The following is a 24,333-nucleotide window of genomic DNA, read 5'->3' on the forward strand; positions in this document are numbered from 1 at the left end:
TGGCGAGTTTCAATGTAACCAAGAGCGACTCTCTCTCTGATGTAGTGCCAGTCGGTTTCAAAATGTTTGGTTCTGGCATGAAAGGCCGGATTGGTTGTCAAGTGAACTGCAGAGAGGTTATCACAGTGAAGAATTGCAGGACCTGTTTGAGACACATGAAGGTCTTTGAGAAGGGAAGCAATCCAAGTGAGTTCTGCAGCTGTTTCCGCCATTGCTCTGTATTCGGCCTCAGTCGAAGAGCGAGCAACGGTTTGTTGACGTTTTGCACTCCATGAGATGATGTTGGTGTTGAGAAACGTACAAAAACCAGTAGTAGACCTTCTTGTTTCTTTGCAGCCTGCCCAATCACTATCACTATACGCAAGCACTGGAGGAAAGCTTGTTTTGTTGAGACGCAATCCAAACGTGGTTGTGCCTCTTATATATCTCAGTATCCTTTTGAGAAGACCAAAATCTGCCATTGTTGGTGTATGCATTCGTTGACACACAAAATTGACTGCAAATTGAATGTCTGGCCTTGTCAGGGTGAGATACTGTAATTTACCAGCAAGACTTCGAAAATACGAAGGTTCAGGGAAGAGTTCATCCCCTGTTTTATTCACTGGCAATTGCAGAGGCAGTGGTGTTGCCATAGGATTACACGCAGCCATCCCTGCTTGATGTAAAATGTCTTCAGCATACTTGGTTTGGCTGAGAAACATCCCCTCTGACGTGATCTGCACTTGAACTCCAAGAAAGTAATGCAGACATCCGAGATCCTTCATAGAAAACTGTTGTCCAAGAGTTTCAACAAGATGAGCTAAGAGTTCCTTATTACTTCCTGTTAGGATGATGTCATCCACATATAAGAGAAGCACCAGTGTATCACCATTATGATGATAGACAAACAAGGATGGATCAGCTTTGCTACAAGTAAAACCATATTCAAGTAGAAAGGTACTGAATTTATCAAACCAGGCCCTTGGAGCTTGTTTGAGGCCATAGATAGCTTTGTCTAGCTTGCATACATGGGAAGGATACTGTGGATCTTCAAAGCCAGGAGGCTGCTCCATATAGATGTCCTCATGAAGATCTCCAAGGAGAAATGCACTCTTGACATCAAGTTGAGTAATTGGCCAATCTTTTGCTGTAGCCACTCCAAGAACTATCCTTATTGTTGCAGTTCGAACAACAGGACTAAATGTTTCAAGAAAATCCACACCTTCCTCTTGATGATACCCTTTGGCAACCAATATGGCTTTAAATTTGTCAAGAGACCCATCTGCATTAAGCTTGATGCGAAACACCCATTTGCAACCAAGGATGTTCATAGTTGGTAAAGGTGGTACCATGTGCCATGTCCGACATGCTCGTTGATTAGACATCTCCTCACCCATTGCATTAGTCCACCGTGGGTCTTTCAAAGCCTCAACTACTGTTTTTGGCTCACTAGGTTTGTGAGGGTTAGCCATGAGTAAGTACTTTGGGTTTGGTTTTCTGATCCCTTCTTTGCCTCTTGTTGCCATCGGATGAGCATTTGCAGGTTGAACTAATTGTTGAGTAGTCTCCTGATTATCTTCGAGTTGTGCTTCTTCAGAGAAAGCCTCAGAGACTTCTGCAGTACTGTCATGCTCAGTGATCGACTCCTCTGTATCACTTGCAGAGGAACCCTCAGAAGTTTCCGTAGTGTCGTTATGCTCCGACTCCTCTGCTGAAATTGCAGGCTCCATTTCTGCAACTGATGATAAAGGCTTTTACAAGAGGACTGTCGAAGGATCAGATTGGGGAACAATCATAGTGGTCTGAGTAGCAGCTTTCCAGGCTTGTAACAATGCAGATGAGTAAGTAGGCAGCAGGTGATTATACTTACTCTGAAATGGGAAGAAGCTCTCATCAAAAATCACATGACGACTAATATACACACGTCCTGTTGGAGGATATAGGCACCTATACCCCTTGTAAGCTGCATTGTAGCCTAAAAACACACAATGCAATGAACGTGGTTCAAACTTGTGAGCCGTATAAGGACGTAAACAAGGATAGCAGGCACTGCCAAACACTCTAAGCGATGTATAATCTGGTTTTTGTTGAAACAGGATTTCATAGGGTGATCGAAGACTGAGTGAAGCAGCTGGTAGCAGATTGCAGAGATAATTAGCTGTGAAGAAACTTTCAACCTAGAACTGAAGTGGGACATGACTATGAAACACCATTGATCGACTACGTTCAATGAAATGTCGATGTTTGCGTTCTGCAACTCCATTTTGTTGTGGAGTGTGAGGACATGAGATTTGATGTTTGATTCCACACTGACCAAGATGTTGCTTGAATTTGTCACTGATGAATTCACCCCCTCCATCACTTTGAAAATTTTTAATCTTCTTATCAAACTGATTTTTCAACTTGTTTTTGAAACAACATAAATATGTTGTAGAAATCAGACTTTAACTTGAGTGGGAAGAACCAGCTGAATCGAAAAAAATCATCAATAAATACCATATAGTACTTGAAACCTTGTACAGACTCAATAGGAGAAGGTCCCCAAAGATCACAGTGAATCTTAGCTAGTGGTTCAACTGAAACAGACTCTGAAACTGAAAACGGTAAATTTGAACTTTTCCCCATCTGGCAAGGTTCACAAATGGAGTTGATGCTGCTCTTATTGATTGAAATAGCCTTGCTGTTGTGAAGATGCTGGAGAACTCCCTGACTAGCATGACCTAAACGATGATGCCAAATTGAGTCGTCAGTGGCCTTTTGTCTATTTTAGTAAAAGATCTTGTAGTCTTGATTCTCCAGCACATACAGCCCCTCACGTCTTGGTCCCTTTGTTAGAACCCTCATGGTTTGCAGATCCAGAATGTAGACCTTATGAGAGTCAAAAAATACACCACATGGGTAATCATCACACAGCTTAGATATAGATAATAGGGATTTCTTGACTGTTGGACAAACCAGAACATCATTAAGAGTCAAACTACCTGTAGAAACTGGTAGACTAGTGGAGCCAACATGCGTAATTGGAAGATAATTTCCATCTGCTACCATGATAGAGTCAGTACCTTGATATGGTGTAACATGTTGCAGAGCAGCTTCAGTTGTGGTAACATGAGATGTAGCACCAGAATCTGGAATCCAGTCTCGACCAGAGGAGTCTGAAACTTGTAAAGCAGCCAGAACTTGAGCCAAATTTTCACCTTGATAGTTGTTGTCAAAACGATTCCAACATTTAGCAGCCGTATGACCCACTTTGCAACATATCTGACATGTTGGACGAGTGTTTGTAGCACCAGATTGTTGATTTGAACCCGAGCTGACAGCTTGCTGATAGAACCCAAGTCCAAGAGAGGAATAGCCGCCTCTTCCTCGGTTTGAACCAGATCTGTTGTTATAACCCCCACGGCCTCTGTAGTTGTTGGTTTGAGATGCTTGAAACACTTCTTGAGTCTGAGCAGTAGGAGTATGGAACACCATTTGAGTAGCAACAACATCATCTGCATACGACTGCAGACGAGTATCAAATCCTTCAATCTCATACAGCACCTCAGTGAACGTTGGTGTAGGAATCCGAGACATGGAGTTCTGAATAACCGCAGCAATAGGATCGTATTCTCTTCCAAGACCAAGCAGAAAACCACAGATTTTTATAGATTCCTCTACTGGTTTTCCAATGGAATTCAGTTCGTCACATACTGCTGTATATTCTCGCACATAAGCAGAAAAGGTTTTACCTTGTTTCCTGATAGCATGAAGCTTGCGTTTGAGCTCAAACTCTCGACTGATGGAGCTTCGGTTGTAGGTGTTAGCCAAGGAAGTCAAAACAGCCAGAGAGGTGGCGAGATTGCAGACACCACCAAGTGCTTCTTCAGTCAGAGTACCGTAGATCCAGGAGCGAACTAGTTGATCCGTACAAAACCATGCTTCATAGGCTGGATTTTCAGTGGCTCAAACTGTGTCACCAACTGTTCTATCAACGATCTTCGGCGGAGCTTGATAGCGGCCATTTATGAAACCAAGCAGTTTTTGACTACTGAGAAGAGACTCCACTTGAGTTTTCCAAAGACGGTAATTTGAATCATTGAGTTTTAGAGTTACAGAACTTGCAACATGAACATTGGAAGGAAACATATATGAATCTGGATATTCAGCCATTTTAACACCTGTTAAGGTTTTAATGCTCTGATACCATGATAAGAAAAGAAAGCAAGGATAGAACAGAGAGACAAAAAGGATTTTGCTTTTATTGCATATTGCTTCAATGAATACAAAGAGATGACAGAGGCTTGTTTAAATAGACTAAGCACACATTGTCGATGCCCTATAGCTGGCAACCCTATCACTGTCACCTAGAGTCTGCAATAGTCCAAAACGATTATACAAGACAGGTGGGAGATTCCTGAAACCTTTACTTTTGGCAGCTTGTACAGCACACACCATATTACCGTTGCTGACTGCAGATTGAACATTGGCATTGGGCTTTGCAGGTTGGTTGTTGGGCTGATAACACTTGAGGCCTTGGTTGCAGACTCTGTTTTGTTGGGAAGCAAAGTGATCTTGCTTTTAACCCTCACTGTCTTCTTTTTCGTCGGATCATAAAAGTTTAGATTCACCACTTTGCCACCGCCCGGAGAATCTCCCACGACCTCATACGGAAGCAACAGATACGGTGATGACGCCCTCCCCTCCGACGAGAAGCCTCGAATCCCACCACCACATTGAGTGTTTCTGACTTATCTCGCCAACCCAATTTGCAACAACCGAGACATATTAATTTGTAAAATATTTGAGGATATCATCATTTTAAAAGATTTCACCAAAGAAAAGAGAAGGGGGTTCACCGGAAACCACCAAAAATATTTGAGGATATCATTTGAAAAGATTTCACCCAACTGTTTTAAAAATTCACATATAGTAATTCGATTTGAAGTTTGAACTCTTATCTTTTTTGTTCTCATGGTAAATGGTAATTCAAATTCACATATATTCACATATATTCAAATCCAAAATATAGTAATTCAAATTCACATATATTAATAATCTATCTAATAATAGTATCTGAAATTATATATATATATATATATATATAACTAAATTATATATTTAAATATAAGAAATAAAAATTTGAGAAACTAATATATTATTAATTCTTATTTGGAAATAAATATCTGAAGTTTAATATTGAACATTAAATAATGTGAAAAAATTGCAAACAAAAAAATATAATTAGTTACATATTTCAATATATATATATATATATAAAATAATTAAAAACTATAAGTATAATTTAGAAAACAGAATTTTAAACTCACAATTAGAAAACAGAATTTTAAACTCACAATTAGAAAACAGATTTTTAAACAGATTTGGACGATTGTTTTGTTAAATTATTTTTTTAAAAGCCAAAAATATTAATTTAAATATGTAAATTGAATAAATATATTTTTTTTAAGTTTTCCATCTCGTTCAATCTGTTCATCTTCTATTTTATGGTTGAACAATTTTCAGCCAAAAAGTGTTATTTTCAGCCATAGAGTGGGACCTAATAAATTTGGACCCAATTCTCATTCAACCAGGTTGGAAACTACAACCATTTACAGCCTTTATTTTAAATCCAAACCAACATTAATTTTATTTAATGATAACTTCTAATCCTTATTTTGCGCTTGATTCCGCCGAAAGAGAAGGAGAAGAGGAAGAGAGAGTATGATGATGCTGAGGCAAACCGCGAAAAAGGGTTTTCTAGGGCTAAGGAATCCCACGGCGTCTCCAGTACTAGGAGGGGTTGGGCGTCGATTGTACCACGAGAATGTAATCGACCACTTTGAAAACCCTCGGAATGTTGGATCCTTCAACAGGGATGACCCTGACGTTGGCACTGGATTGGTAGGATCTCCTTCCTGCGGGGACCTCATGAGCCTCCAGATTAAGGTCGACGTTTCCGGTCAAATCATTGACACTCGGTTCAAGACCTTTGGCTGTGGCTCCGCTATCGCCTCTTCTTCCGTCGGTATGTCTTATTGACCAGCATCGGGATTTTTAGGCCCCAGTACTAGTGAGCGATTTTATTTCTCAAATCTCGGAATTAGGGTTTTCGATTTCCATATTTCCATATTAGGGTTTCCGTCGTTTACTCTTTCCTATGTGATTCAGAGTCTCTGTTTTATACGCAGTTTAGAAACTTGTATTTTTGTTGTTGTTTTGTTGGTTTGGTTTCAGCTTCCGAATGGATCAAGGGCAAAACGATAGAGGATGTTTTGACTATCAAGAACGCGTAAGTCCCCTGCTAAATTTATACTATTTCCTATTCATGTCTCTTAGACATTAATAAAGATCTACCACCAGCTCGGTATTAGTTTTAGGTAGATTGAATGAATGCCTTTTAAGGTGAATGGATGAGTCATTGTGTTGGAACTCAATAATAATATCCCAGGTCTAGTGATATACTATATGATTTTGGTTAGGTAGGTTGAATGTTATTAAGGTGAGAGAATTTTGATGGACGAGTCAATGTTTTGGAACTCTCTCACTCACTTGCTGTAAATTTTTGTCAGGCAAATCGCAAAGCATCTTCGGTTGCCACCCGTCAAGCTACATTGCAGTATGCTTGCAGAAGACGCCATCAAGTCCGCAGTCAATGACTACAAGGAGAAGCAAGCAAAGGCTAATGGTGGTGTCGCAGGAGACACCCTCATGGCCTGATTTCACTAATATATTCCGCACTGTGCTGCTTATGAAACCTACAAGGAGTGGTGTGTTTTAGTTCTTGAAGGTTTTAATTTCTACTGTTTAATTAGTATGTGCTTTGAATAAAATTAGCTGATGATTGATAGTAATATAAGTCTTATTCTGCATTTTGATTTTCCTGTCTCTTGGATTCTTGATCAGTTTAATTCATCTGATATTAGTCACGGGTAAGCTAACATTGTTGATGATTACTTGATTATGTTGACTAGCACACAAACTATGATGGCCTGGACGTAAACTCTCGTGTGTCGTCTCTCCATAATATTATATAGTATTCCACATACAAATAAAATATCAAGTCAGGGTGTAGGCTCACTCCAAGAGTCCAAGATCCACTCATAACCGACACTTAAAATATTCCCCTAATATATTTTAATCTAAGATACTCCATTAAAATATTTGTTAATAATACAGAGAGATATGAAAAGAGTATAAGAACCTTTCGCGTATTAATCCAAACAGATCGTCGATGTCTCCGTCTTACTTGACACAAGTCACAACAAGTATGTGTCTACGGAGAACGGAGACATTAAATATTTTTTTCAGTGTACCAATCCAAATATATATATATATATATATATATATATATATATATGCATCTTCATATTTGTTAGAAGTTACAAATACAAATCGATTACATGCCATTGAGCGATTATATACACTTAAACGTAACTACATCAAGCCGACTTGTCGGTTGTAGAAGAAGATGATATAGCATATTGTTTTCGGATCTTATTGCCTGAGGCTGCAAAGTTACAAGAGCAGTACATATATTTTTGTACTCACTGAAAGTGATAATGTCGGTATGATGATAATTAGAAGAACGAGTATTTTATTTAAAGAATCATATTATTTGTCTTTTACTTCTTCAAAATATGGAACAGTACTCAAGTTATCATCAAGACAAGAGTCATGAATCAATCAACCAATAAAAGTAGTAGCATAAGTCACATATAAGAATCTACATGCCTTCTAAAGAGCGCTCACTTGCAAGAAACAACGTTAAATCCATCTTATTACTTGTACTTGTAGATATAGTTTTAAAACGTTATTGATCAGTAGTAATACAAAAAAAAACACAAAAGTTAGACATTGCAGAAGAAGACATATCCTAATGAAATTTGTAGTCAAAGTATCATCTTGTAGTAAAAAGCAACTTTCCCCCACATCTGAACATACACACACACATAAATCTAACAGAATTAAACACAAAAAGGAACTAATTAATTTTGTACTGGAGTTCCAAAATTTATCTTCTTTTTACTCATTTACACTATAACTATTAGTAGGAATTTACAGAGGAAAGTAAAATGTAGAATGATGGCGAGGGAATTTTCTTAACATTTGCAAGTAAACAATATTGGAGTTTCAGTTTAGGGATCCGAGAGCCTAACAATGGAACTACTTGCTAATTACTTGGCATCAGGATTAAATGAAACACAGAGAACAAATGTCACATGACCTACGATTTAATACAAACCATAAAAACTGGAATAAGGAACTGACACATAGCTAATCTCCTAACTAAAACAATCTTAAACTAACAAGACATACAAAAACTTGAACATTAAACTCTTAGTTCAGATGGTGCCAAGGACTGTACAATAACAACTCAGAATCATAAACCTTAGAAAAATCGTTACAACCCAAAAAAATTAAAACACCAAAAGTAACAATGATCATATAGCCTGAAATCGATCTTGGGCCATTTGACTTCAGCCTAAGGTTCGTCAGATACCAGGAAATCCACAATATATCATCACGTTCTCACATCCAGTCCGCCACTTTCGTTTCTAGAAGCGACCACAAAAGCCTAAGAAAAACAAAAGTTATTGCCGTAAGATAGTCCAAAACCATCAAAAGTGAAAAATATTGAATAAGAACCGACGGCGACGGTGATCGACTTAAGAGTCACACCGGAAAAATGGATACCGTCCAATGGATATGACGACTAAAAACCCCATAAACCATATGTAACAATTGAACTTAGAACCTAAGTTTTCTACAAAGTTAAGCCATTTCCATCAGCCTTCTCTCAAAAGTCGAGATATTGAATATGAAGCCTTCGGTTCAATGGACAGAAAGAATGACGGAGAGAATTTTGCCATCTTTGGTAATATAGTCTAGGTTGAAGTCCGTGTGTTACGCGTGTTGAGGTTATTTTATTTGGTCAAAGTCAAATGGATGAAAGATCCATTCTATACTAGTATTTTTGCAGCAGTTTTTGCTCAAAAATATTTTTTGGAAAGATTTTACATTTAATGCATTGACTTTAATATTAATTACCAAAACTTCAAAATTAATTATAGGTAAGATTTAAAAAAAATAAGGAAATCTTTCTACCTCATTCAAACATAATTATGTAATACAAAATTTAATACAAAATTTTTAAAACGGACATATGTTAATTAATAGATGAATAAAAAAATACGGGTATAATATCTCATATCGTCTAAAAAAACTGGGCAATGGTTCAGAGTCATACTATAAAAGAGACCAAAATAATTCCGAATACAAATGAGTAGAAATCTTGATTTATCAGACATTCAAACTTAAAAATTTTTTTTGGTTTATTTTAAAGATTTTTAAAAGGTTAAATATGAAAAATATTTAAAACTTTTAAAAATTTAAATACGATAGATATTTAAAACTTTTAAATTAAATATGATAAATATTATACCGTAGATACATAATAAATATTAAAAATTAAGATGATATAGTGTGAGTTAAAATATCTTGGAACATGTTTATATAGCGGGACGGGTTTTATCGATATTTATATAAATTAAAAAATATCATTAATTCGGTGTTACAGGAGTAAAATGTCATTTCATTATTTTGTTAACACTATCGGTATCAGGGAATAGACATATCTAATTAAGTTGATATAAATCTTATGTAAAAAAGTAAATTATATTGTGGTATTATATGGTTTTGTTTAACAATTATTATATAATTATAACATATGTAACCAACAAATACAACTTATAATTTAAATATTTTAATTATCAATAATTTTGCTCCGCGGTGTACCGCGGGTCCTAATCTAGTTAAGTTATACAACTATGGAAAAATCGAAAGTTATAGGCGGTTAGACAACGCCAACAAAATTCGTCATGTTATTTTAGAGTTGGGTGTGAGGCAATATCAAAATTACGATATGCTTTTATGTTAGATTGAAATTAAGGATAAATGCGTTTTTGGAGATTTCGGCGATGGGTGCTTCATCTACAATTAAGGAAATATGTAGCTTTATGAGTACGTCTTGCACTCTGTTTAACCTTGTTTTAGACACATATTTTAATTTTAAAACCACATTATGTAGACAAAACAAATTCATAAATTAAATTTTAATGAGACTACATGATTTTGATGAAACTTATTTGGTAAAAAAGTTAATTGAAAAGAGCCTTGCAATTCTCAATAATCTTTATCTTTCACCATAAAAAAAGAATGAGAAAAAGTTGTAATTCTCAGATATTTAAATAAAAAGAGTTTTATCACTTATGCCATGTACAGTGTCAAACATCTTTAGCAATACCACTTTTCCCAATCCATTTTTCTGTCTGCCACAGTTTCATTGCAGAAAGACTATTATACTCTCATTTTATTTTGAAACACAAATCTAATTATTTTTCCTATTTTTCTGTTTTTTGGAAAGTTGACATAAATCAGTCAGACAATTAAGTAGGCATCATTAAACGTAACGCCAATCAATAACCCAAAATTTTTCTCTAAAACCCAATTCTCTCTCTCTCCTCTTCCATCTTTGTCTCTCTCGGCTTCTCATCTTCTTTCATCTCAATCTCTTCTGGCCGTCCGCGGTGCCGTAAAATTAAAAGACCTCCGTCTGATCCGTCTTACTCTGCGAGATCTAGTTCTGCAGGTTTTATACCTAACACCACTTGGTATGATGATAGTCAATTAATTTGTGTTGTATTTAGGGTTTATGATTTTATATTCTTACCCTTTTTTTTTTGCTTTCAGTCTTCCCCAAAACACCGAAGGAAATCTTTCTAGTGGCGCCCCTAGCAGGTAAGGGGAGATAATGGTCCACAATTCTGTTAATTGTCTATTTGTTTATGCATTCAATTGTTTGTTTGGTTTGCTGTTTTATGTCTAGTTATAACAAAATAATTTGTCTACACGACAGATCTGCAGACATGGTGGACGAGATCCAAAATTTCAGGTTTTTGTCTACCCTAGTTATGTCTTTAAGTCGTTTGTATCCCTTTAGCTTTACAGAATTGATGTCCTTTGCTATCAAAAGAATATGTATTTTAGGTGGACCAGACCCAACAAATTTAGTCTTATGTCCTTTGCTCTATATAGTGTTTGGTTTAAACTTTTTATGTCCACACTGTAGGTCTGCTATCGATGCATGCATTGATCATGATGTGCCTCCGGTGGACCAGATCGAACATCTAAGGTTTTAGTCCGCCAACATTATGTCCTTTGTTCCATTTTATGGACCATATCCTTTTGTGTCAATTGCTAACAAATCAACTTGTCTACAGATACGATGGACGAGATCCAAAATCTAAGGTTTTTGTCTATCCGATTATTTCCTTAGGTTTCTTAAGTCGTCCATATCCATTTGGCTTTACATTTTGTTGTCCTCTACTATCAGTATAAACTTGTCCTAACTACAAGTCTGCTGTCAACGCATGCATTGATCATGATGTGCCTCCGGTGGACCAGACGAACATCTAAAGTTTTTGTCTGCCAACATTCTGTCTTTCTTTTCATTTTGTTGACCATATCATTTTGTGTCAATTGCTAACAAAACAACTTGTCTACATTGCAGGTCTGCAAATACGGTGGACATGATCCAAAATCCAAGATTTTTGTCTACCCAGATTATTTCCCTAGGTTTCTTAAGTAGTCAATATCCCTTTGGCTTTACATTTTGTTGTCCTTTACAATCAATATAATCTTGTCCACACTGTAGGTTTATAGTTTAGGTGGACCAGATCCAACAGGTATGTCTTTACGGACAAGTTTATCTTTGTTTAGTCCACTACATTTCTGGTCCATCGTACAATTACTTTTTGTCTATCCATCTATTTAGTCTATTAAGTTCCCAATTTTTGTTTTAAAACTATAAGTCCATCAAACTCACATATGTTTTGTCCATCGCACAGGTTTGAAGACATTCAACCTGACACTGGTGAACTCGCCGAGGACAACAATGTTACTGCACAAAGAAGGTATGTCTCTATGGACCAGTTTTGATCATTGTTAAGTCCACTGTATATTCATTTCTACACCACAATAGGTTTACTTCTTGTCTATCTGACCATGTTGTCTATTAAGTTTCTGATGGACTATTTTTGTTTTAAAACTTTAAGTCCATCGAACTCACATGTGTGTTGTCCATCGCACATGTCCGAATCTGTTCAGCTTGACATTGGTGAACTAGTGGAGGACAACAAACAAGGTACTTCTCTATGGACTAGTTTTATCATTGTTTAGTCCACTGCATTTTTATTTATGGAACATAGTATGCTTACTTTTTGTCTATCCAGCCATGTTGTCTAGTAAGTTCCATATGGACCAATTTTTATTTTCAAACAATAAGTCCATCACACTAACATGTTTGTTGTCTATTGCAGAGATCCAAAAGACATTCAGCGTGACATTTGTCAACTCTGGAGGTCAACAATGTTACTGCACCAGAGAACTCCACCGACTTTTTTTTTCCCAGATGTGTTTACGTTTAGTGTTGAACAATGACAATTACTCTAATACAGCTTAATTAAAGAGGAAAAAATCCTGCATTAATTCCCCTTTGGCATACATACAAAACAATCACATCATCACCATTTTTGTTTGTTTCAAACCACATGCCCAAAGTCAATAATTTTTATTTTATTTTTCTCATTTCTTTAGGTCAAAGGGTTAACTTAGTCATTTCTTTAGGTCAAAGGGTTAACTTAGTCACCAAAATCAAAAAAATTTCCCACCAAAAATGAAAAATTTTCCCGCCATATTTTTTTTTCCTGCCAAAATCGAAAAATTTTCCCGCCAAAAAATTGAAATTTATACCTTATAAAAACCTTGTAAACGCTTTTAAAAACCTTGTAAAAACATTTACAAGGTGTTTAAAAACCTTGTAAACGCTTTTAGAAACCTTGTAATAGCGTTTACAATGTGTTTAAATACCTTTTAAAAACATTTTAAAGTGTTTACAAGGTGTTTAAAAACCTTGTAAAAGCGATTATAAGGTGTCTAAAAACCTTTTAGAAAACTTTTTAAAAACATTTTGAAAACCTTTTAAAGAGCTTATAAAAACCTTGTAAAAGCGTTTACAAGGTGTTTAAAAAACCTTTTAAAACTCTTTTTAAAACTTTTTAAAACCCTTTAAAGCTCTTTTAAAAATCTTATAAAAGCGTTTACAAGGTGTTTATAAGGCGGGAAATTTTTATTAAAATTTTTTTGACAAAATTTTTTTGGCGGGAAAATATGTTGGAAATTTTTTTGGCGAAAAAATTTTGTTTTTCTTTTTATTGAATAAAATATTTTTCATTTAAGGGTAAAATGATCATTAAAAATTAAAGTATGTCAAAAATAAAAATGACCAAAAAGATGGTATTTTTGAAAAGGATATATCAAAAAAGTATTTTTTACAAATTTTCTAAGTAAAATGGCATTTGTAAGAAGTTTTTTTTGAGGAAAATGGTATTTTTAATTAGCCTAATAAGTTTCTGTGATTGGCTCGAATGCAGCGAAATTGTAATTTTATTCATTAATATGAAAGCCGTGTCTATAAACTACAATCATTTTAGTTAGTACGTAAACTAATATAATATTAAACGAAAAATAATATTAAAACATTTTAAAAACCCCAATCTTTGTGTGTTTTGATTTTTGAAGGTCTATTCATCTCCTTCCCCGTCTCCCTTGTTTGCATCTTAAGCAATATTATTATAATTGATTTTTTTTTTTTTACTATAACACCAAACTTAGCCAAATCTATTGGAGAGAATGACGGCGGCTTGGGTTGGAGAGGGGGCGATTGTGGTTTCTGGGGATCAAGATGCTACTATGACTGACATCGGTTCGAAGGAGAGACCACCGGGGGATCCACCGGATGTAGCAGGGATGTGGGTATCCAAGGTTGTCGGAAATAACGCGGGTGGTAGATTATCGCCGGATGATGTGATGGATGATAGTTTTGTGGATGAGCGTGTGACTTTGGAATTTCCTGATGGAGAGGATGGTGAACCGGTGATCACTATTGGGAAGGAGGTGTTAGATGCGATGAATGGTCTATGGAAACAATGCATGATTGTTAAAGTGTTGGGCAGAAACATCTCTCTCATGGTTCTCCAACGGAAGTTGAGGGAGTTGTGGAAGCCGCGGTGTGCTATGTATGTCATGGATCTGCTGCGACAGTTCTTTATGGTGCGCTTTGAGGTGGAGGAGGAGTATTTGGCTTCTTTGACTGGTGGACCGTGGAGGGCGTTTGGGAGTTATCTCATGGTTAAAGGCTGGACCCGAGTTTCGATCCCCTCAAAGATGAGATTGTTACGACATAGGTGTGGATTCGTTTGTAGAATATCCCTGTTAATTTTTATCATAAATCCATTTTGGTGAGGATAGCACGGGGATTAGGGACGCCAGTTAAGGTGGACCTGACCACGTTACAGTTTGAGAGAGCCCGTTTTGCTAGGGTTTGTGTGGAAGTTGATCTTCGGCGACCTTTGAAAGGAACGGTGATGATTAATGGTGAGCGTTATTTTGTCTCCTACGAGGGTCTTTCCAATATTTGCTCGGGGTGTGGTATCTTTGGTCATTTTGTTCACTAATGTCCGAAGGCTTTGCCAGTTGCTCCGGTAGTCCCAATATCGCAATCAGTGCCACAGGTGTCCAGGGAGTCTGTGTCGGTGGAGGATGGTTTTACGGAGGTGTGACGTGGGGGTAGGAAGCAGGGAACCTCACAAGCTCCGGTTGTGTTTGCGGCCGGGGAGTTCCAGACCAAATCAGGAAAGAAATCTCCGGGAGATCACACAAAAAGATACGGGGAATATTGATATCCCGAATTGGTTTGGGCAGTTAGAGGTTGATTCGGATCAGCGACAATCACGGGAAAGAAATATACGGAGTGAGGCGAATAAGGAAAATGAACCACTAAATGCGCAGATGAGAATGGAGAGGCGTGCGATTGAAGTTAGCGGGAAGCAAAATTTGGTGGCTTTGGAGACTGTTGTTATTGGGCTTCGGGATGGATTGAAAGATAAGAAGGCCCAGCGGAAGAAAGGGGTTGACCTTAATGGGTCTCGGAAAATCCAGAAGGCTTCAAGGCCCACTAGAGGTTTAGTCTTTGGCCCAACGAAGGATAATACTACGGTGCTTGGGAATGGCAAACGTTTACGGGTAGAGGAAGAAAATGTTGGTCGATCTGGGGGTGCTTTCACCGCTGGTGGTGGTGGTGCAGGTGGTGAACATATCCAGAGCGGCAGTGTCTCCACATGAGGGGTGGAGGTGCAATCGGAGCTGTCAGATATGGAAATGCGGGATGTCGAGGGTGCGACTGGTGATTCGTCGGAAGGAGGGACGAGTCGAGTCGTCGCTTAATGTTGGTCCCCGGTAGTTCTACAGTTATTGGGAGAATATAAGATGAATTGTCTACTGTGGAATTGGCAGGGGGCGAATAAACCCACTTTTCAAAGATCGATTAGGTATATGATGAAGAAGTTTCCTACTGACATTTTAGCTCTGTTCGAGACACATGCCAGGGGTGATAGAGCGAGCCGAATTTGTCATGGATTGGGGTTTGAGAACTCTTTTCGAGTGGATGCACTACAACAAATATCTACATTGATAACAGTACAGAAACTCTTTTACAAACGCTATGTTAGGCCACTCTTATCGTAGGTACTATACATATGATAGCACCGGATACATATGCTATAATAAAGTCCTCTACCATAGCAGTACCGAAATGCTATGTTATTGCGCTTTTCTAATTTTTTAAACTAATGTCATAAGTCATTTTACACGCTATGTTAGGAGCTTCTACGATTAATGCTATTTTATATAATGTGGTAGTATTTTTTTTTTCAAAATTTATTAAATTAGATTTTATATTTTTATATTTCATAAAATAATCAACATACATAACTTTAATATTATATTAACCAAGATAAGTCTTATATAACATCAAATGCCACCAAGTCTTAAACAAAATAAAACTAACATTACAAAGAACAAGAACAGAGACAAGCTTTACATGTACATGTACCCCATCCAAGCCTTTCTTCTGCTCACTTTCCCTTGAAACAATCCAATGAACAGCCACTAGTTCACTTTGAATATATGAAAAGACATGTTCCACGTTATCCTCTCCATATGCATCTGCTCATATGAAACAAACGAATTATGAGAAGCCACAATCTGCCATTAACCCTATAAGCACATAGCAATCACATAGAAATCACATAGAGATAAACAAACCCTAAAATGTAATTGTAAACAAAACAAAAAAAAAGAGTCAAAAGTTGAATAACTTGTGACCCCCAAGTTGAATCGGTTCACAAGCAATGGTAAAAATCTTACTTTTTGTACAGTTGGTGAAGTCGTAGGACACAAAGGATTAAACAAGTGAGATGAAAAACAGGAAAATAGATTCAAAGTGTTTACAAACCTGGTTGCCAATCACCATCCTTTGGAATTCATCGCTCCCCTGTTGTAGCTTTTCAATCTGGGACTTCAAAGCTGATGTGTTTTTGGCTTCCTGTAAAAAGAGAAAAAATCTAATGTCAATCAAAACTCTAAGCGAAAAAAATTAACCCCTCAATTGTCCAGAGAAGCAACACCAATCCAACAGAGCTTAAACAAAACAAAGCTCAAAAAAATTAACTCATAACAAAGTCAGACCCTCATGACTGGCTTTTCCGTAGATACAAGGTTGTGGTATGTCTAATAATCTGCAAAGCTCTTTGTTCCCAAACACTTAAGCTTATCTGCAAGCCCATCAAGTCGACCCTGAAACTTTAGTTAGCATAATTATAAAATAAACCTACCATTGTAAAGATAAAGACAAAATTTTTGTGGTGGTCACTTGAGACTCGATTTTTTTTCCTCTATCTACAAATACGTCTCCCTACAAACTTCTAATCATGTTTAACTACACCTAATCAATAGCAGCCATAAGAAAATAATCAAACAAGTTTCCCAAGTACAAAATCTGGAAAACAAATCAAAGAAATTAATAAACCTGGGAATGGTGAAGTCTTCTGATTCATGTTGCTTCAATAGCCTTAAGAGTGAACAATTTTCTTGGCTTCACTTCAACTCCTGCAAATACACAAATCGTTGATCAACACCCAGCTCCATGAAAAAACAAAAAACATCCAAATTTAAAGCTTCTAAATTAACTTCAACATCAGGTTTATCCTCAAAGAACAAAAAAGTATTTGGAGTACCTCAAGTTTCATGAGATGTTCAAGGATTGCTGCTCCTACACATGTAACCCTACTAGGAGAAATTAAAAGGATCTCTTCGACTTTAGCAATTAAAGACAAACAAACCACAACTAAACTACAACGAAACTGATGTTTAACTCCTTTAGCAGATCTGAATTTTATTTCTCACTCACCAATTTAAGAAAACTTAAACAAGGACCAATTATGAACTGTGTACCTCCTTCTCGTTAAAGTCAGATCGATAAGTTGCAACAAGGACCAATTCTGAACGTTTACCTCCGAGATACAGGTCTTTAATGGTGTCAAGTTCCTTCTCCCTCTGGACCCTCTCTCTCTCAAATAATTTCTCAACCCACGCCTTCTTCCTAGCCTTAGCCTCCTCTCGCTCCTTAATGACGGTCATGCTCACGGTCTCTCTCTCGCTCTCGCTCTCTGTCTTTCTTTCTCTCTTCCTGCCGATATCGGTCTTGATCCTTGTCCCGATTGTGTTATATCCATTGGCATCTTCAGTCTTGAGCTGGGAGCAACCGATTTGATCGCGGTGAAGATTTCACAGTGGAATCTATGGGAGAGTCGAAGAGATGACCTAGTTTAGATTTGGGGATTTTTTTTATAATGTTTGTCGTAAAGAGAGAGGTATGTTTTTTTTTTCTTTGCGACACTTAAAAAACTTTTGGATCTGAGGTATACGGGGCTTAAGTGATTTTTTCTCAAAATATTGGTGGAATAAATGATTTTAGTGTCACGCTTGATGTTTTTTTTTGTTAACGTTGTTTTAGTGCTATTGTATAGTAATTAAAAATAAAGTTTATCTTTCATAACAGTTATAGAAAATGAGCTATCATCTTGTGCTATCAATGTAGATATTTCTTGTAGTGATGCAGAGGGGCAGAGAGGTGGAATATGGTTACTCTGGAGATCCGGTATTGGTGATGTGGTTGTAGTTGACACGACAGATCAATATGTGGCTGTTCGGGTGGAGAATGGGGTGGACGTGCTTACTCTGGTCGTCGTGTATGCAGCACCAACAGTCTCGAGACGAAGTGGTTTATGGGAGAAGATTCATAATGTGATGCAAGATGTAGAGGGTCCGCTCATTGTTGGGGGGGACTTCAACACCATTGTTCCCGTTGATGAGCGAACTAGGGGGAATGGGAGGTTGTCCGCCGATTCATTGGCCTTTGGGGATTGGATCAATGCGGAGTCGTTGATTGATATGGGTTATCGCGGCAACAAGTTCACTTGGAGGAGAGGTAAAGTGGAACAAAACTTTGTCGCAAAGCGTTTGGATCGCGTTTTATGCTGTGCTCACACAAGATTAAAATGGCAAGATGCTCGAGTCTCTCATCTTCCTTTTCTAGCATCTGATCATGCACCGTTGTATGTTCAATTGAGTCCGGAGGGTGAGAGGGATCCGTCTCGACGCCCATTTCGCTTTGAGGCGGCTTGGATGAGTCATCCAAATTTTAAGGAGCTCGTGATGTCGTCTTGGAGGAGGGACATGACAACTCCGGAGGCTCTGGAAGCGTTGAGGGTGATCTTAAAGAAGTGGAATAGAGATGTGTTTGGGGACGTCCATAAGAAGAAGGAGGGGTTGCTGGCTGAAATTAAAGTTATCCAAGATACATTGGAGCATGTTCAAACGAATGAGTTGCTACAGAAGGAGGACGGTTTACTACAGGAACTGGATGTGGTGCTAGAGCAGGAAGAAGTTCTTTGGTTTCAGAAGTCGCGTGAGAAGTGGATGGTGCATGGGGACAGAAACACAAGGTACTTTCATACCTCCACAGTTATTAGAAGACGGAGAAATCGTATAGAAGCTTTGAAAGATGATGAGGGTCGTTGGTTGACTGATCCACGAGAATTAGAGCAGCTCGCGGTGTCTTATTACAGGCGTTTGTATTCTATGGAGGATATAGACCCGGTGGTGGCTCCACTTCCCAGGGAAGGTTTTCAACAGTTGAATAGTGATAATTTACGGGTGTTGGGCAAGTCAGTGGTGGCGTCTGAGGTTGAAGCAGCGTTGCAGGGTATGGGACCATACAAGGCTCCGGGGCCAGACGGCTATTAACCAGTCTTCTATCAGAAATGTTGGGAGGTAGTTAGTGAATCTATTCGCTGCTGTGTTCTGCGCTTCTTTGAGACAGGGGAACTACCGGAGGATTTGAATGATGCTTTGGTGGTGCTGATTCCAAAAGTGGGGAATCCAGAGAAGATTCAGCAATTTCGTCCTATAAGTCTCTACAATCTTCTGTTCAAAATAGTAACGAAGGTGATGGTCCTGAGGTTGAAGCAGTTTATGCCTAAGCTCATCGGACCGACTCAATCTAGTTTTATTCCTGGAAGACTAAGTATCGATAATATTGTGGTGGTTCAGGAATCTGTTCATTCAATGCGGCGTAAGAAAGGTCGCAAAGGCTGGATGTTGTTGAAGCTAGACTTGGAGAAAGCCTATGATCGCATTAGATGGGATTTCCTGGAGGACACCCTTAACGCATCAGGCCTGTCAGCTACATGGGTTCGATGGATTATGGCGTGTGTGACTGGTCCTTCAATGAATGTGTTGTGGAATGGAGAGAAGACAACGCCCTTTACACCATCAAGGGGTTTAAGACAAGGAGATCCGCTTTCTCCATACCTTTTCGTCTTATGTCTTGAGCGTCTTTGCCATCTAATAGAGCTGTCTATAATGGAGAAGAAGTGGAAACCAATCCAGTTGTCTCGTGGGGGTCCTCTACTTTCACATGTATGCTTTGCAGACGACTTGATGCTTTTTGCTGAGGCTTCAGTTTCACAGGTTCGCATTATACGAAAGGTGTTGGAAACATTCTGCATTGCCTTGGGTCAGAAGGTGAGTTTAGAGAAGTCGAAGATCTTCTTCTCTAACAATGTCTCTAGGGAATTGGGGACGCTTATCAGTGCTGAAAGTGGGATACAAGCTACATCAGACTTGGGAAAATACTTGGGAATGCCTGTTTTGCAGAAGCGTATTAACAAGGAGACTTTTGGTGAAGTCTTGGCGCGTGTGTCGGCTAAGCTTGCAGGATGGAAGGGTAAATGTTTAAGTTTTGCTGGGCGTCTTACACTCACAAAAGCGGTGCTCACCTCTATACCAGTTCACACTATGAGTGTGATTGCATTACCGGCGTCTCTGCTGACTGAGCTGGATAAGGTCTCGAGGTCTTTTCTCTGGGGTAGTACTGGTGAGAAAAAAGACAACATCTTATTGCTTGGGATCGAGTGTGTTTAACTAAGAAGGAGGGTGGAGTGGGTGTACGGAAAGCTAAGGCCATGAATAAGGCTCTCTTGGCAAAGATTGGATGGCGCCTGCTACATAATAAAGAGAGTCTTTGGGCTAAGGTGCTACGGAGCAAGTATAAAGTGGGGGATATTTCACATACTGACTGGTTGAAGCCCAAGTCTACATGGTCCTCGACGTGGCGGAGTGTGGGGATTGGGATTCGGGAGGTTATTTTACAAGGTCACAGTTGGATCCTTGGTAATGGCCGTGATATTCGATTTTGGAAGGACCAGTGGCTTATGAATGAGCCTTTGCTCAACTTGGTGGCCATTCAGCTACCGATAGGGAGGGAAGAGGAGCTTGTGAAGGATCTCTGGCTAGATGGTGTTGGTTGGGTGATGTATCGCATTGCTCCTTATGTCTCTGAGGGGGTCTGTCTACGGTTGCGTGCGGTCGTTGTGGACAATGTCACAGGGGCGAAAGACCGTTTATCTTGGGGAGAGAGCTCTGATGGGTGTTTTTCGGTGACATCAGCTTACAAGTCCTTGACACAGGAAGGTGTTCTGGGGACCAATATGGAGGGTTTTTGGGCCAGTGTGTGGAGATTTGTTGCTCCAGAACGGGTTAGAACTTTTCTCTGGATGGTGGGGCATCAGGTAATAATGACAAATGCAGAAAGGTATCGTCGGCATATAGGTGATATACCAAACTGTCAGGTTTGTCATGGTGGGGTTGAGACGATCATACATGTTTTAAGGGACTGTGGGGCTATGGCGGGTTTATGGAGATGTTTGGTTCCGCCTGCAAAACACTCCCGATTCTTCGCTGCTACCCTTCTTGAATGGTTGTATGAGAATCTGTGTAGTACGTCACAAGTTGGAGAGTCTTTGTGGTCAACACAGTTTGGTATGGCAGTTCGGTGGGATTGGAAGTGGCGCTGTGGAAATGTTTTTGGTAGCACGAGTAAATGTCGTGATCGTGTTAAATTCATCAAGGAATTAGCAAAAGATGTGAGCGGTGCGGCTTGTTTAAATAGTAGTCTCTGTACTTTGCCTACAAGAGTGGATCGAATGATTGCTTGGACTGCTCCTTCGGATGGTTGGTTGAAGATTAATACTGATGGAGCGGTTCGAGGGCAACCTGGTATGGCAACGGCAGGTGGCGTTCTACGTGATAGTTCTGGGTCTTGGATAGGTGGCTTTGCTCTTCGGATAGGCATCTGTTCTGTCCCTTTGGCAGAACTTTGGGGTGTTTACTATGGCCTTGTCATGGCGTGGGAGAGGCGTGTAACTAGAGTGGAGTTGGAGGTTGATTCGAAAGTGGTGGTTGGTTTTCTCGAGACAGGGGTTAGCGAGGCTCATCCTCTGTCTTTCCTGGTACATTTGTGCCATGGCTTCATTTCAAGGGACTGGTGTGTCCGGGTTTCACATGTGTATAGAGAAGCTAATCGCCTCACGGATGGTTTAGTGGACTATGCTTTTTTGCTGGAGTTAGGTTTTCATGCTTTAGATGTTGTTCCAAGTTGTATTGCTCATCTTTTGTTGAGTGACGTTCAGGGCTGGCTAGTTTACGCCGTGTTTGTATTTGATTTTCTTTTAGTTTAATAAAGTAGGGGAGACTTTTGTCTCCCTGTCCCTTACCAAAAAAAAATTATAATTGATTTTTCAGTTTTTTAATAACACATTACGTCTCGAACGGGAACAATCAAAACTATTTTGTTTTAGATTCAGATTTTTTGTAGATCAAGTTGTGTTTCCTTATGTAGTGATGGGAAACAGATTCACAAGATAAGTGATGTTAGTTCACAGATCTGTGTAGAAAAGATTCAAGAGATTATGTTTAATTTTTAATTTACAAAAAAAATTGCAAAAACCTTTTGAAGAAAACTTATATCTATGGATTGGGAAATTACTCACCAAAATTAGTCCATAAAAGAGTTTGGTTGCCCCTCTGTTTAAACCATTTCAGGACTAGTAATATATGTCCTTAATTTCAATGGTGGCTTCTTATTCTTTTTTTCTCAAACGGGTTTTTCTCTCTAGGTTTAGGAGGCACAGAATTAGGCACAAAATTATGAAGATGAACTCTTAAATATATCTTTTTATACTAAGGTTAGAGATTTGGGCTAACTAATGTTACTCATTTTAATGTCACAAACTGGGATTTGCATATCTGTTATTTGTCTTAAACTAAATTGCAATAATATATTGGTCATAACAGTTATGAGATTTTTAAAACTCCAACTTTGAATATTATATTTTGGTTGTGTATAATATTGTACTACTTTCAATAGTCAATATGAAGATCTACTTATAGCATGGTTTTCTACTTGTTCTTAAGTTTTTAAGTTTTTAATATTTTTGATAAAAAATATTAATTAAATCTGTATAATCCTTCAATATGAGTTCATTCTAATGTGTAGTATCCTCATCTAATTTTTACTACTTCTACTTGATTAAATTGATTACATATCGATTAATGTTTTATCTGATTTTAATATAATGCAAAAGTTTATCATATTAAATGTTTTTCTTTGAGAAAAAACATCATTTTCTTATAAGTGAAGTGCTAGGCCTGGGCATTTCGGTCAACCATTTGGTTTCGATTTGGTTGTGTTCGGTTTTAGTTAGTTTGGATATAGTAATATAATAATCATTTGGATATTTAGAAATTTCGGTTCGGTTCGGTTCGGTTAGTTGAAGTAGTAACCATAACTAACATAAATTATATTGAAATTAACCAAATAAATCTAATATAGCCAAAAGTAACTGAATATAACTGAAATTAACCAAAAATACGTTACAAAAGTACAAAAAGGTGAAAAAATATTGATCTGATTTTACAAAATAGTATTTAACTTTGTAAATTCAAAATTATAACATTTCGATATGTTTATTATTTAAAGTAATTCATTGTTTTGAATGTAGAAATTAATATTTTAAGTTTATTTTATAGTTTTTCATAATATTAAGTATATTATTTTTGGTATCTTCTAAGTATTCAGACATTTCGGTTAACCATTTAATTATTGGTTTGGTTTGATTCGGTTTTGGTTAGTTTGGATATAGGATTTAACTAACCATTCGATTATTTGAGGAATTTCGGTTTGGTTTTGGTTTGATTTTTTTGGTTCGGTTTTGGTCAGTTATTTGGTTACCAGTTATTTTGCCTAGCCCTATGAAGTGCCTAAAGGACCTCAATCTTAGAGAGTGTCTCATATACACAATATTATTTGTGAAATAATGTCTTAAACTGTAACTGTCCCGAGATAGTTATGTACGCTGAAGTGGCTTAGATGCTTGGTAATTTGATTCTCTTTATAATAAAACGGAAGTACACAACACTGTTTTGTAAACTATATAATTTTAATAAGTTGGTTATAAATAGGTTATAGATTAATTGATAGATTAATTGGTTACAAGTTAAATAGTGGGTGCAACTTTAATTTATTTCCAAAAATCTTAAAGAAAATATTCTAAAGAATCATTTGATATCATCTAACTTACCATATTAATTTTCTTTATTAAATTATTCATCCATAGTTAAATCTTTTGATATCTAAATTAACATATTAATTTGTTAATTATCATTATACATCACCTCTCATTTATATATATGAGTCTATTTTGCAAAACAAATAAATTATCATATTATTTATTATAATTAAAAAATAGTTTTATTTCCGGATATACCATAAGTTGAATTTTTAAAAACAAATATAATTTTTTCAATCTATAAAATATTCAAGCTTTAGTAATATTATTCTTTAAAAATAATATCTATTGAATTAAAAATTTTACTGAGTAACGGGTCAAAATTTGAATATTTAAATTTAATTTCATATTTTTGTTGAATTTTATAATTTTATATAATATAATAAACTTTAAATAATTTATTTTGAAATATTTTTAAAATATTGAAACTTGATATAAAAGTTAG

General features: G+C 37.4%; 2 protein-coding genes and 2 long non-coding RNA genes across 8 annotated transcripts; 2 read left to right on the forward strand and 2 right to left on the reverse strand.

Moving 5' to 3' along the window:
* On the reverse strand, window positions 2,746–4,131 carry LOC109126354. Its single transcript, XM_019229864.1, has 2 exons — window positions 3,939–4,131; window positions 2,746–3,875 (listed from the first exon to the last, which is right to left on the reverse strand). The coding sequence occupies exons 1-2, from the start codon at window positions 4,129–4,131 to the stop codon at window positions 2,746–2,748; spliced, it is 1,323 nt and encodes a 440-aa protein (XP_019085409.1).
* Window positions 5,571–6,886, forward strand: LOC104710528 (iron-sulfur cluster assembly protein 2-like). The gene is made up of 3 exons (XM_010427148.2): window positions 5,571–5,986; window positions 6,196–6,250; window positions 6,531–6,886. The coding sequence occupies exons 1-3, from the start codon at window positions 5,683–5,685 to the stop codon at window positions 6,676–6,678; spliced, it is 507 nt and encodes a 168-aa protein (XP_010425450.1). The 5' UTR covers window positions 5,571–5,682; the 3' UTR covers window positions 6,679–6,886.
* LOC104710529 lies at window positions 10,509–12,163 on the forward strand. The gene is made up of 7 exons (XR_755022.2): window positions 10,509–10,631; window positions 10,711–10,758; window positions 10,877–10,912; window positions 11,090–11,152; window positions 11,241–11,268; window positions 11,354–11,933; window positions 12,075–12,163. It is a non-coding gene; the product is annotated as an uncharacterized LOC104710529 (long non-coding RNA).
* Window positions 15,843–17,849, reverse strand: LOC104710530. Of its 5 annotated transcripts, none has more exons than XR_755027.2 (5): window positions 17,154–17,849; window positions 16,946–17,025; window positions 16,589–16,713; window positions 16,373–16,462; window positions 15,843–16,083 (listed from the first exon to the last, which is right to left on the reverse strand). It is a non-coding gene; the product is annotated as an uncharacterized LOC104710530 (long non-coding RNA). The 5 variants fall into 5 exon arrangements; XR_755026.2 differs by having other exon boundaries at window positions 16,589–16,691; window positions 17,154–17,845; XR_755025.2 differs by having other exon boundaries at window positions 16,606–16,719; window positions 17,154–17,844.

The sequence above is a fragment of the Camelina sativa genome, chromosome 9 (assembly GCF_000633955.1).
Source record: "Camelina sativa cultivar DH55 chromosome 9, Cs, whole genome shotgun sequence".
Taxonomy (NCBI): Eukaryota; Viridiplantae; Streptophyta; class Magnoliopsida; order Brassicales; family Brassicaceae; genus Camelina; species Camelina sativa.